Source organism: Pipistrellus hanaki, assembly GCF_964339955.1.
Source record: "Pipistrellus hanaki genome assembly, chromosome: X".
In the NCBI taxonomy this organism is placed as follows: domain Eukaryota; kingdom Metazoa; phylum Chordata; class Mammalia; order Chiroptera; family Vespertilionidae; genus Pipistrellus; species Pipistrellus hanaki.
The window spans coordinates 99,037,825-99,052,820 of NC_140524.1; the positions used below are offsets into that span (position 1 = coordinate 99,037,825).

The 14,996-nt window shown below is 37.9% G+C and overlaps 1 protein-coding gene across 4 annotated transcripts in view; it reads right to left on the reverse strand.

Annotated features, from left to right (window-relative positions):
• Positions 1-614: 614 nt before the first annotated feature.
• GLRA2 (glycine receptor alpha 2) overlaps positions 615-14,996 on the reverse strand; it is a 157,395-nt gene continuing 143,013 nt past the window's right edge. For 3 of the 4 annotated variants that reach the window (XM_084869863.1, XM_084869865.1, XM_084869866.1), the window contains one exon: positions 1,764-2,169. In XM_084869863.1, coding sequence (XP_084725989.1) covers positions 1,891-2,169 — 279 coding nt within the window. In that variant the 3' untranslated portion in view covers positions 1,764-1,890. Of the gene's footprint in view, positions 2,170-14,996 lie in introns of all 4 variants that reach the window. The other variant, XM_084869864.1, reaches the window with a different exon arrangement.

A 14,996-nucleotide genomic window follows, 5' to 3' on the forward strand; every position in this document is an offset into this window, starting at 1 on the left:
CATGAAATTCATGCAGGGGATGTGAAGGGCCCCCTTATTCCAGCCTGTACCCTCTCACCATCCTGGACCTCTGGCTCCTAACTGTTCACCTGCCTGCCTGCCTGATCACCCCCGACTGCTCCCCTGCCAGCCTGGTCACCCCATGCAGCCTGCTGCTTGGTTGTTTGGTTACCCCTCACTAATCTCCCCTGCCAGCCTGGTCGTCCCACTCAGCCTGTTGCTCAGTCATTGGTCACCCCTCAGGTTGTTTGGTTACCCTTCACTAACCCCCTTGCTGGCCTAGTCGCCCCACACAGCTTGCTCTTCCATCATTTGGTCACCCCTCACTAACCCCCCTGACGGCCGGGTTGCCCCATGCAGCCTGCTGCTTGGTCATTTGTTCACCCTTCATTAACTCCCCCTGCTAGCCTGGTCACCCCACGCAGCCTCTTCAGTCATCGGTTCAGTTGCGATGGTCACTTAGGCTTTTATATAGATAGATAAGAATAATATAATAGCTATATAAGTGCTTCAAGCTTATACGGTAGACCAGAAACAAAAATCCAAGTTACCATTGTGATCTAAATTATTCACATTGTAGTACAAAAAACAGAAAGACTCTTAGAGAAGTTCTATGGCACACTTAGCTTTATTGTAATTACACAAATACTTTTTTTTTTTTTTAAATAGCCCCTTTTACAACACATGTAAAGTTCAATTTTTTTTCATTATGTTTTTACAGGTTGTCTTTTATCTGAGTAAGCAAAAATACGTTTGTTTGTTTTTTTTTCTCACTTAAATTATGTAGCCAGGATTCAAACCACGTAGCTCTGGTACCAAAAAGGCAACGGGTTATGAAAATCACAGTACAATTTTAAAGTTATTTAAGTTAATTCGGGATATCTAAAATGATATTCACTTGGATTGACAGTAGAAATCATGGGTCAGTTGACATTAGGACTAGTAGTTACACCTACAATGAGAGCAGAAATGGGAAGTTCAGGCTAATAAGAGCTACACCATTCAGGATACACCATCTTCATAAATACTGTGGCTGTGAGGTTGCAATGGCTACATCACATTTGAACACTTCACTCATAAATATAGCCAAAGCAAAAAAAATATATAGTGTGCTAACTTGGATCTAAAATAAAGTGGGCATTTATTTTTAAGAGGGTATACTATTAAACAACTTCACAAGACACAATTTAAACCCCAAATTACATCTAGGAAAGAAAATGATATTAAAATGCACACCTACACAGACAGTAAAGTAGAAATCTGTTCTTTGTGATTCGTGTTCATTTTTTCTATGAGTAGAAATAATTTATGACCCACGAAAGGATTTCACGGGTGAAACACTAATTACAGACATTGTAAAGAATGTAGCTCAGGAGGCTTGTTTTAAAAATGAGGCAGCATTTTCCTGAAAAAAGTTTGGTCCTCGACTCACAATAGGCTAGTCACTATGGTCTGATGATAAGCAATTTCCCTCTCTCTCTCTCTCTCTCTCTCTCTCTCTCTCTCTCTCTCTCTGTGTGTGTGTGTGTGTGTGTGTTAAGCTTTTCCAGTATTAGAATTAGTCAAAACCAGACCAAAAGACAAATTGCCCTTGAAAACTTGACCTTGCATATCATGCCTAATTGATGTATCATCTGAAAGAACAATGCTGACAACTATGGAGGGAATTATGTTCACGTGATTCTGCAACAACTTAATTTTGTGCAAACATTTTCCTTCATTGCCATATAACTTATCTTTATTCACCTAGGTGCCAGGAAACCCGCCCCATGATCCTCCCTCTCCCCTCTCCCAATCTTCTCCTCTATCAAAGTGATATAAAGACAATTTCACTGTGTATTTACAAGCACAACACTTAGGCAAGAAGGTCCCAGGATCTGAAGGGCACATCTATTTCTTGTGGACATCTTCATGCCGAATGATCTTGTATGTGATCCAGTAAAAGATGTTGAAAATGAGGAAGGCCAATGGGAAGGCAGCTCGAGATATCGTGTCAATTCTTTTTGCCCGGTCCACAAACTTCTTCTTGATGGCATCTGCATCTTTTGGGGGTTGCGGGGCCTGGTTGGCAGGTGCGGTCTTGACAGCTGTTCCATCCTTCACTTGGAGGCAGTGACCCATCCCATAACCACTGAAATTAAAACGACTTTCACGAGTAGCATCTTCTTCCTGAGAGAAGAGAGACGGAGGAAGCACAGTTTGGTTGTCAGTCAAATCAGATGAAGATGCTTAAAATTCTTTAGAAGTAAAAGAATAAATCACAGTTAACTGATAGTGTGGGAGGATTTTGGAACGGGTGGTTCTCTTTCAAGTTTAACTCAATTATTCATGGAATAGATACAGTTCATTAACTTTCAGGCTGAGAAATTAAGGGTAAGAATAATGACTTTGTGGTCATTTCAATTAACAAAGAGAGACACCTACATTATACTCAGCACCAACTTTTCCAAAATCTAATGTATTAATCCATAGCTTTGAATAGATTGTTTTAAAGTGAAGTCTCTAAGTCACAAACATATACTCTAAATCTATGAAGAGGATTACTTATTCATTCATTTACTCATTAGTTCATTCATTTTTTCATTCAAAAAGCATTTACTTAACTCCTGCAGTATACTTGGCCCTGAGGTAGGAACTTCTAGTATTGTGGCTTATTCACAGTCCAGTTCCTTCTATTGACATTGATTTTAACATTAATGGTAGATCTAAGATTATTCTTTTACAAGTTTATGTTTCCCCTCTAGCACTCTAGTTCATTTCAGTTATATGGCAGAGATTAAATATTCATTATTTGGTATTGGATATTTCTACCATGAATAATTTTTCTTTTTTAATACGTATTTTTATTGATTTCAGAGAGGAAGGGTGAGGGAGAGAGAGATAGAAACATCAACGATGAGAAAGAATCATTGATCAGCTGCCTCCTGCACACTCCCTACTGGGGATTGAGCCTGCATCCCAGGCATGTGCTCTGGACTGGAGTAAAACCTGGGACCCTTCAGTCTGCAGGCTGATGCTCTATCCACTGAGCCAAACCAGCCAGGGCTACCATGGCTAATTTTTCTAGTGTTAATTTTTAATATTGATTCTTGGGCTAGTTATTTATTTCTACCATATTTAAATGTGCCCTTTTAGCTGATGTCAGTGGTATTTTGTGTTGATTATTTCTACATTATTTAGATGAAAGGCTGAAAATTGTATTTATTCCTGAGGGTAAAGAGTAAATAGACTTAATAGAGACAAATGTATGGAATCTGGGTGTGAGGTGGGTCAAAATAGTGGGGTTGAAAAGGCAGGATTGAAATGACCTGCTTAATGAAAATTTAGTTCTGAATAGCCATCGATTGAATCTTCTTCTGAAACTAGATTACTGCCTTCTACAACACTATGCAACCCTTTCAAAAAACCAGAGGCACTGCACTATTTACCTTGCCTTCAAATCAGAATGATATATTTTATGGATGCAAAAGTTTTAATTAAGTATAGTATTTCACAAAATATGGAATAAACACATATATTAATCATTGCAGTATAATTGGAAGACTTATTTAGTACTTAGCAGGAAAGGAAGCATAGAGGCCATTAGGGGAAGGGGATTTGCTTATCACATGGGATATAGGCTGTCTTGGACATCCTATTACTGATTGGTAATTAGATCTCAACCAGTGTATCAGAGAAGAAGAAATGATGCCAGTTGGTTTAGTAGAGATTCAGACTAGGACTTTGGGTATTTCGGTTCTAGGCCTGGCTCAAAGGGTTACAAGCTATGTTGATCTTAGGCAAGATATATATTCTTTCAAAGCCTCATGATTTCATGCAAAGAAAATGTTGAGGCTAGACTAGATGTGTGGATCTCAGCTTTGGCTTCTGCAGAGCTTCGTAAGTATATGTCTGCCTGTCTTCCCTCTCAGCAACTTCTAGACAAACTGCATCAGAATTTCTGTGGAAGAATACCGAGAATCTGTATTTTGAACAATCAAGTGACTCTAATGCAAAAGATTGGAAACCAATGGCCTACATGAGCTCTAATGTCCATTTCTAAAATCCTGAATCGGTTCTGTATTATCGAGTCTAAAGTGACTTTTCAAATGGAAGCAATCTTTTAAATTTCCCTTTGTCTGCCTAAATTTATTGTGCTGTTTATTCTTTCCATGTCTGTAGAATCCTGCAAATTGCTGTTCTCACCTCTATAAACATTTCCAAACTCGTGATTAAGCATACAATTTACTGCCTGGGTGAGATAAGATTATTTTAAAAGTCTTGGGCCCCTGAAGAAATAGAAAGGGTAGTTAGCTGGTAACCCACGTTTAGCACATGAAAAAAGGAAACATAAATACGCATGCCCATATTTATTTTCAGACGGACTCATTCATTTAATTTTTATAGTCTTTCCTCACATACTGTGAATGGATAGCTGAAGAGGTTAACTTATTCACTTCACTACCAGAGCTAGAACAGAATGATGCCAGGTTAGGTTATAATTATGTTGTACATTGCCATGCAACCTGTGGGTGCTTAATAAATGTTTGCTGAATAATGAACAAAAAGAAACTCGAAGAGGTTTTCTCTATGCTTGAAAATACTTTCCTTATTCAACAGTATTTTAAATTATGCTTCTTATTATAGTTAAGCTAGTTAAATCAATTCTTTAAAATTTTCCACCATAGAAATAAATCTGTCATAGGTAGAAAATTATCCATTGAATGTTTCATATGCAGGAGATATGAATGCTAATTTAAGGGTCTTCTTATTTACCATTATGACTCATTCAATGCTTTTTAAATATAGAATCTTAAACTAGCCACATAAAAGCATATGGTTTTGCTTCATAATTGAAACCAATTTCTGTGTTATAACAGGTTCAGAATAAAATGTTATAGTAATATGGAAAGATTCCTATATGAGGGCAGAATGGAGATGAGCTTGAGTCATGGATAAACAGAAGCTAAAATAAAGAACAATATGTAGGCATAGCTGTATTCACCGGGAGAATCAGATACATCATCTCAGTAAGAATAGAATTTTAGGTACATATTATCCATTTCTTCTAATTAGCCAGGAAACCAATTAGTTATTGCTGCAGACCAGCCATCTTCAATAACTTTGAGCAGAAAACTCATTTATTTTGTTATTCACTGACTAAATCCCCATAGAAAATGAATCATCCAGTCCAAGTATCAATATATACAATTTCTATATCCCACTTTGATAAAAATCTTCAATTTTGTCTGCTGTATGAAGCACTTCATGGCATTTTGCAATTTGTTTGAGATTTACTATCTTATTTAAGAATCAATTTTACTTACTGTAAAATTTACTTATTCCTGTGTTTGGAATAACTGTTGTTTAGATGTGAAATTAGACCCAAAGCATCACTAGAACTGCATTGTAATGAATTGTTTAAGAAGATAATTTTAATATAATTAAAAAGCATGGTACTTAAATTAAAGATTTTAGGAGAGCCTATAGTTTCAATTATTCTTTTATGCCCTAGAGAGGAGGAAATAAAAAAATAAAAAAACTGGGGTAGGAAAAAATTGTTTTCCTCACATTTCTCACCCAGATTCTTTGATTGGATTAAGACTCCCTTTTGTTGAAATAAGAAATTGCTCAGTTGGAACTGAGGTTGTAGTGAGCCTCAATCAATGCAAGGGCATAATGGGATCCCCTGTCCCACTTGGGAAACAGTATGAGTTCAAACACAGTGTGTTTTTACCAAAAAGTCTCCTGAGCAGATGAAGGCTAGATGATGCTTACTAATAATTGTAGGCCTGTTGATTTCTATCATGTGGACTTAGGGAAGAAGGATGGTCTTGAGAAATACTCAATTCTTGTGGCCTCAATTCCCTTTTTTGTATCACAGGGACTTGAAAATAGATATGAAGAATGAATAAATATCATTATTGATTATGACTGTACACCATGCACTTAAAACTACAGTCAATCTTATCACTAAGCCAATCCTGTCAATCACATACTTCCTGGTGAAACTGAGGCTGAGACCAATTCTATGGCGTTCCAAAAATTATATTTCTGATGAATGTTGAAACTGAGATTCAAATGCAGCTCTGTTTGATTCCAAAGACTCTTTGTGTCTTTTATTTTTATGTATTTGTCCTATAAAATCCCACATGGCTTTCATTAAAGATTATGGATGAAGAATCTGACAGAACTTTGCAGAAAAACAAAGTTGAAATACAGTAAACCAAATATAAGTACTTGTTTAGTAATGACACGTGGTAAATGAATTCAAACTGTCAAAGTGTCATTTTGGGAAGACAGTTGAAAGACAATTTTTCTAAAAGAAAAGCATATCAATAGATCATATCTTTTTCAGTGAAAGATATAATTATTATTGAGTTTTTAAGAAGAAAGTTCTGGTAAGCATTTCTTGAGCACTTGTCATTCATGTATTTATATTTCCAACAAAATAGTCATTGGATGCCTATTAAGTGCCAGGTATGTGGTGGAGATGAAGCAGTGAACAGAATACATAGTCTCTGCTTTTTTGTAGCTTATCTTCTAGTGGGGAGAACAAATAGTAACAAATAAAGAAATTATACACAAACACATGCATGTATACATGTATGTACATATATACACACATATAAAAATGTACATATACACATGTATATACATACACAAGACACTTCCACATACTTACAAGCACACACACATATACACAGAGATAATTATGGATGCTTTGAAGGAAAACAATCAAAGTAAGAGACTTAAGAGAAGTGAGGGGTGGGGAAATAGAAGTTTTAGATTGAGTGGTCAGAAAAGGCCCAAGGAGATATCAGGCACTATGCCACGTGCTGGAGGATCTGGTAGTGAGCAAACTAGATCAAATTCTTGCCCTCAAGGAGTTTTCAACCTTGGGATGAAAACAAAAATAAAATTATTGCCTGAATAGATAGCTATTAACTATGACAAAGGCTCTGAAGGAAAACTATAGGGTGCTGTGAGAGCTTATTAGTGGGGGGTCCTCATCTAATCTGACAGATAGGAGAAGCTTTTCCCTGAGGAAATGATGTTTCATTAAAGATTGTGGAAAAATGAAAGCATTAAAGAGGTGAAAACAGAGTTGGGAGATGTCTGAGATTGGAGGGTTTTCTGCCATTGAGAGATGGTAGGATGGCTCCTGAAATGCACAGGAAAAGTGGGGATGAGGACAGTTTCAGAAATAACCAAGGGCTAGATCATGTAGGGCCTTGCAAGCCACCTGCCTATTTGGAGCTTTATTTTAAGAGCCAAGGGAAGGAAAAGATGAATAAAACCTTGGCTTTTTTGTGGGGACAGAGGCATAGAGAACTATAGAGTCTAATATGAGAGATATTCTTGAGTTATGTAAAAAGGTTTCTTGGCATTCAAATAAGCCTGAGGTCTCCAGAGTTGGTGAGGTAATATTGCTGAGATGCACAAATCATCTATTGATAATATGAAAAGAACTCTGTAGCTACCTATTGCTTTTCAGTATTCATTTGTATTTTTGCTTTTTATTATTATTTTTAAATGTTTGCTTGTCAATCATATAAAATAATGGGTACTCAGGGACTGTGAATTTTGATAACTGATTTCCACTATTGTCTTTACTCACTGAAGGGTGAAGTTGGGAGTATGCCAAAGTCAGCCCTATCTGTTAGTACAGTGTTGGGCCCCTGATTATTCAATAACTGTACTTGGAATGATCTACTTGATTCTGAGTAAGGGCTCCGAAAGGTAATGCTCCCTGTGGGAGAAAAGGCAACAGCAATTATCTCCTAGCAGATTTCCCTCATTTTTGCCAATTGCAGTCCTTTGCATAGCCTCTGGATCAATTTTCCTTAAAGAAGTTCATCCTATTGTTCTCACTAGAGACTCAATAGCCTTGATATTGTAGAGGACCAGAGGAAAACATTGGGATAGAGCCTGAAAGACTTGGGTCGAATTCATATCATTAATGCCTCAGAGATTTTTGAGTTTAGGACAGTCCCTCAACTTTCTTGCTCTTCTATTTCCTTATCTTTAAAATGAAGACCTTAGGCATCTGGCCATTTTCTGAGTTTGAGTAAAGGCCTATAATGCTGGCTAGTATATTGCCTTGAGACTAATCTCTAGCTAGCTGATATGTTTCTTCTTTCCAAGCAGAGAGTAGACAGAATGCAAATTAAGTGTCTTAAATTTTTAAAAAGTTTATTTGAGCTAATCTGATGATATATGCCAGGGATCAAGAGCTCAAATACTCCACAAATAAGGGTCTTATTGTCTTCATCCTATGCCTGCCTCGATGCCCTCTGCCAAAGTTGGCTTCAAGGGCATGCATAACGCAGTGTCACACGCCCAATGCTTAGAAAGGTCCTATAACTGGTTTAATGCTCTATTGTAGCCATCTTGAAATTCAAAATAATTTTTGAAAAGGACCCCACATTTTCATTTTGTAGTGGGCCCCACAAATTTTTAAGCCAGCCCTGCTTTCTGCCGTAGTACAACTGATGGAATGCCATTTGCCAATTGCTTCCATTCCCAGCCTTCTTACCCAGTTTCTCTTCTCCTTAATGACCGCTCCCAAGCTCCTTTGTGTGAGATTCAAGGACTCCTATGTCCTGCCTTATGCCTCTCTTGAGGTTTCATGGTCTTTGACTTTAGTCAGCTGCTTCCCTTTGCATAGAATGTTCCTTCCTTCTTAACCTGGCAAGCTCCTGCATGTCCTGCAAGACTCTACTCTGCCATCATCCCATTTGTGATGCCTTTTCTTGACTCCTGAGCTTGGGCCATGGGTTCCTCCTTAGCTCCTGTAGCACCTGGTAATGTCTCCATAGTGGAACCTGCTATTAAAATCAGCTGTTTATATGTCAGCCTCTTATGTAATCTTTAAGTACAGGGCCCAGTTTTATATATCTTGATGGCCCTAGTACCTAGAATAATAATTGGCTGAAGCTTCCTATGTTGAATATATATAAAATAAATTCTTCTTAAACTAATGGTAGGAAAAAGTATTTTGTAATAAGAAAAGTATTTTCCTTGATTATTTGTTATGTGGCTTATTTTCACATATTGAATTTATATAATATTAAGTCAAACTTAAACTCAACAATGCAACTCAGGAACTGAGGCATTTGTGTTCTATATTTGAAACACTGTCCATCTTTTTTGAGCTCAGTGTTAAGCTAATGAGCAACCCAGATAGTGTGAAAATATGTAAAATTAGATGCACTTTATTAATCTCAGTAAAAAAAAAGCATGCTTTCTTTGCAAAGAAAATAAATGGAATAGACAAACACTCCAGAATACAAGGAAATATTTTTTTTCATATATGTATCTATTGGCAAATCAAAATAATAAAGCTAGGTAAATGAAAAGCCAGTATTTATTAGTTATATGCAAATATTTCACCACATAAATTAGACCTTGTCTGTTCTTACTCATAACAAAAGACCAGAGCATTTGCATAACATTAAGGTTATTTGAACCATAGGCTATCCATTTGGGTTTGGTGAAGAGAATAAAATTCCTGTAAATCTAATGATTACCACCAAACATCAGTTAAATCTTGAAACTCTAATCAATGAAACATTTTCCTTCACAAATCTTTTAAAACAAATTAATACCTATACTTGGTGCCGTTCACCATTTAGCTATCAAAATCTCCTTCATTGCTTCAATCACATGTTAAATGAAGTTAAATGTTTTTCTGTTAAAAAACAAAAAGCCAGCAGAGACTCTGATTCAGGACAAAGCTCACCCCCCAAAACAGTGGGATAATATGTAGGTAAGGCCAGAGAAACAGAATTCAGCTGTGGTATGAGCAACTGATATTGCCACATCATAGGAAGTAGAGTTGGCTAAGATTTCTAGTTATCCACCTAAACCCATCTTTCTTCTTCCATGGTGGACGTTCCTTTAGCTTAGGATTGCTTAATTGCAGCTCTATTGATATTTGGGACCAGATAATTTTTGGTTGGAGGGAACTGTACTGTGTATTTCAGGATGTTTAGCAGCATTCCTGACCTCTTCTGAGTAGATGCCAGTAGCAACCCCTCCTCCCCAAGTTGTGACAATGAAAACGTTGCCTAATGTCTCCTAGGGCATAACACTGCCATAACTTTAAGAAATCCTGCTTTAGCTGGTTAAACATGTGCACGTGGGGAGACTGCATTTTCTAACCTCCCTGCACATATGTGGGGCTATGTAACACATCTAGTGTCAGGAAGTCTAATGAGCTCAATCTCCAAACCAGAATTCAGTCACTTTTTATATCACCCCCAACACTACATGCTGGTCTGAGCCACTCAATGGTGACTCATCAAAGCATTCCCAGCAGAATTGTTGTAGTCTTTTACCTGGTCCCCTGGCTTCTAGACCCTTCTTCCCAGCAATAATGTCTATTCTCAACACAACAACTAGAGAGATCCTGTTAAGATGTGAGTCAAGTCAGATCATCAGCTCAAAACTCTCTGGTGGCTCTCACCTCACTCAGTAAAAAGCAGGCCTTTGTAATGTCCCCTTTGCCTTTCAGACCTCCATTCCTGCTGCTCTCCTTCTAGCCCAGATGTGAGCAAACACTGTCCTTAAATGACCAAATAGTAAATGAAATATAGTAGCAACCATACTTTGGTAAAAACTGCTGTTTGAATTTTAACCCTGCTAAGTCTGGCTCCTGCACCTGATTAAATAACAGAATGTTTACCTTAGCTTTCAGGTGGAGACCTAGAGGCTAAGGCAATTTTCCCTTGCCTGGGACCAGGACCACAGGAGATTAATTCCCACTGACTCAATAACCTTCAGAGATAGAAACTGTAGATAACCTCTGAGCTCTGCTTCTGTGTTGTCGGCTTTCACAAGATAGGGCCACATTCCAATGTCCAGCAGGATGTGACTAGCTACAACCCTGCGGGCTGACCCCAGTCTTCAGAATGTAGTCTTTAGGATTTAGAACAAAGGAAAATTCCTGTGGTTTGAACCTTTAAAAGGGACTGCCTACCCCTGAAACGGTGCAGTCTTGTGGAGTCCACCTGTATGTGGTGCTCTTGCGGCTGTCCTGGCCAGTTCAATAAATCCTTGCCTGTTTTTTTTAATCAATCTTCAGCCTCCGGTGGTCTTATTTTGAACCTAGGGTCCGACCCCACAACATTAAATATCTTAGACTTCATGGGCCATACAGTCTCTGAAGAATATATCTTTTCAATGTATATTTTGAAACAAATTTTCTAAAGTGGATTACATATTTCACTGTACTTTGGACCACACTTTACCTATAGCACCATATTTTAATGGACTAGAAGTAATTATTTAAAAGTAATTGTTTGACTTTTGGCTCACAGTCTTTAAACTGAAATGTTTTCACTTACTGTCAGCTGTAGTCTTAGAGAATAGTTTAGAAATCAATTACATGGTTGTGATGTTTCAGTTTCTCAAGAGGAAAGCAATGCCCTGCATATGGACATTTTTTTTCCTAGTTGTCTCTGTCAATTCTAGTCTATCTAGAATGCTCAGAAGACACACTAAATTCTAAGAAGCATGAAGGTGAACATCTCCCATCTGGAGGATGAGCTGTTCAATTATTAACATCATTTGCCATCTGTTCAGGGTGCGAACAAAGTGAATGTTGAGACTGTCTACACAGCACAAACTGAAGGAGACAGGTGATTAGTACTAGTATATGAGCCAACTGCCAAACTAAGAACAATAATAATGATAGCATTAACAATAAATAACACCAAGCAGTTATTTGCTTTCTAACTTGGATGATCATGACCACCAAGTTCTCCAGACCGTTATTGTTTCAGAGAGAGAGAGGGAGAGAGAGAGAGAGACTTGGTGTCAAAAACTGGTTACTGTGTGAAATTATCTATTGTTTACCTGGCATCACTCCTGTAGAAGTTCCTGCCTAATGCAGGGAAGAACTACATTTCCCAGAATTCCCTTCTTGATTGATTCTTGGTTAGGGTTTGCCAGTGAGAGGAACTTGGGAGATTTGGAAAGTGGAAGGGAATTAGAGGCTATTATTTTGGGGAATATGTGGGGGTCAGATTAGACACAACAACTTTCCAGACCTTTCTGTGGGATCCCATTTTATGATCTCACTTTAGCAGGTGGTTTCTCAGATTTCTTGGTGAACACCTAATTTCCACCCAGAGATTCATGTTGAAGTCCCATCTACTGACTATAACCTTCCATTCCCCTAGTTCAGCGTTTTTCAACAGCTGTTCCGCGGCACACTAGTGTGCTGCGAGATGTTGCCTGGTGTGCCGTAGGTGCAGACAAGACAAGAATTTTATAATTTTTCACTATTTTGTTTACTTAATATTTCATAATAAAGTAATTATAAAATACTTTCTTTGTGTTTATTTGATTCCTATTCAAGAGAATTACTTTATATATAGTCAATATAGGCACAGAGTTAAATTTTTTAACATTTTCTAATGGTGGTGTGCCTCGTGATTTTTTTCATGAAACAAGTGTGCCTTTGCCCAAAAAAGGTTGAAAAACACTGCCCTAGTTACTCCCATATTCATATAAACCCCAATTTCTTGACAGAACAATCAGTGCATAGCTTTTAGCCCTTGCTAAAGCCTTCTGTGTTCCCTGCTGCACTTTCATGATAATGAAGACAATGGGTAGCTTCTAGCACCAGACTCATCTGTTTTTTGTTTTTGTTTAATATATTTTTTATTGATTTTTTTTACAGAGAGGAAGAGAAAGGGATAGAGAGTTAGAAGCATCGATGAGAGAGAATCATCGATCAGCTGCCTCCTGCACACTCCCTACTGGGGATGTGCCCGCAACCAAGGTACATGCCCTTGACCGGAATCGAACCCGGGACCCTTCAGTCCGCAGGCTGAGGCTCTATCCACTGAGCCAAACCGGTTTCTGCCGGACTCATCTGTTTTCAAGGCCAACCTCTCTTGTGTTTCTTCTATGGCAGCGTTTTTCAACCGCTGTTCCGCGGCACACTAGTGTGCTGCGAGATGTTGCTTGGTGTGCCGTAGGTGCAGACAAGACAAGAATTTTATAATTTTTCACTATTTTGTTTACTTAATATTTCATAATAAAGTAATTATAAAATACTTTCTTTGTGTTTATTTGATTCCTATTCAAGAGAATTACTTTATATATAGTCAATATAGGCACAGAGTTAAATTTTTTAACATTTTCTAATGGTGGTGTGCCTCGTGATTTTTTTCATGAAACAAGTGTGCCTTTGCCCAAAAAAGGTTGAAAAACATTGTTCTACGGTTCCTCTTGTGGTGTGCTTTTGGGAACATTCATCACCCTGGGAGGAGTCCCTTGCTCTTTGCCCTGTCCTTAGGCTGTCCTGATTGTGTATCTCCTACCCCTTTATCTGTCCAATGTCCCAAGTACAACAGTCCAAGTCCATAAACCAGGATATCAATGAAAATCTCTTTCAAGAATTTGAAGGAAGAATTACTCTAATTAGGTGATAGTAAGAACTTGATTGTTCTGTTGAGACAATGGTGGCTCAAGGCAATCCCCTAACCTGATAATCTTTTCCTGTTTAAAAAACCTTATCTTTGATATGTGTGTTTGCTTTGCTAAAGGACAAATGCATATTCTAGTAAATAAAAAGCTATTGGTCCAGAGATTCAGAGAGCCACTTCACTACAGAGTAGTCTCCACTTGGTTCCCCCCTGCCTTTTAAATTTATATTTATTGTCTAGTGTATCTGTTAATGCGCAGCCCCTTCTCCGGATCAAAAGGTTGTGGCAGTCTGGCTCATATGGAAGGTGTTTTCAAAAGAGTAAAGAACATTTGTATTAATGGCTTCAAGGTTGCTAATCAGAAGCAATTGGTTGACATTACAGGGAGACAGAATTTAACTCAGTATGAGGGAGAACTTCTAACAACTCTGAAAATGAACATGGAGCACAACACCTTGGAAGGTAATGAATTCCTTGTTACTAGAGATAATCAAGTGTTTATTCATTTGTTGGAGCTTATGGGTATTGATGTAACATGTGGCTTTGAGGTAGATGACTATTTTTGTACCTTCTAATTGTGGGAGTTTCTGATTGTATATAAAATTGCTAAGGGAAGAAGTCCAGAAGGACAAACTACTTTGAAGATGCAGGAAATATGTATTCAACAAGTTGTGCCCTGCTATGACCCTCCTTGACCTCCTAGAAATTTCAAGTCCTTCTGATCCCATTTTAAGAAAACCATAGCAACAATTTGGTTAAGATGTGTTTTCTCTTTTATTTATCTTTGACTTGAAAAATATTTTATTTCATTATTTTTAAGGGTGTCATTTGTGCAGTAAGTCCCTTGCTGCTATTATAGTTTTGAGGGAAATTCTAATATAGAGCGTATAAAATATATAACATAGAACAATAAAAATCCTAAAAGAGTAACCTGTAACTTCACTGTAAAATACACTGAATAGGTGTATTTTAGAGGTCAGCACACCATGTTCATGGAGGCCTGTCTTTATTAAAAAGTGTCTACCTGGTTTTAGAGGCTCCAAGCAATAATATCAATCTTCTCAATAGCCACTTATTTTTTTTTCTCCTCTTTCCTCCCACTGCTCAATGTCTGATGACAGGACCTCAGAGGGAGAGGAGTCAATGCTCTTGTCCATCTGACTTTGATGAACTATTTATTTCAATAAACTGAAGATCTGAGAACTGAATCCATAGGACTGGCTCTATGTTTGGTCTTGGCCTTGACCCCTCCCTATTCACTTTTAAGAGCCAGGTTAATGTCATGATGAAGTCACCCAGGCGTGCCTCGAAGAAGCATCAGGTTTTGAAGGAGGAACAGTAAGGAAAAAGGCAGCTATGGGCTCCCACTTCATTGCTTTCCCTAGCTGCAGAACAAGCAGGTGAAAAATGAGAAATGTGCTTACTCTGGCCGATCTTACTTCCTTCTGAATTTGAATGATCCTGGTAAGCTAGCTCTTCTCTAATGAATGTGGACTGTTAGTTCTGTTTTAAAATTAGCAGTAACGGAAGCAGATGAACACTGTAAGCCACCAGGAGGCACTTCCTTGCTTCTCC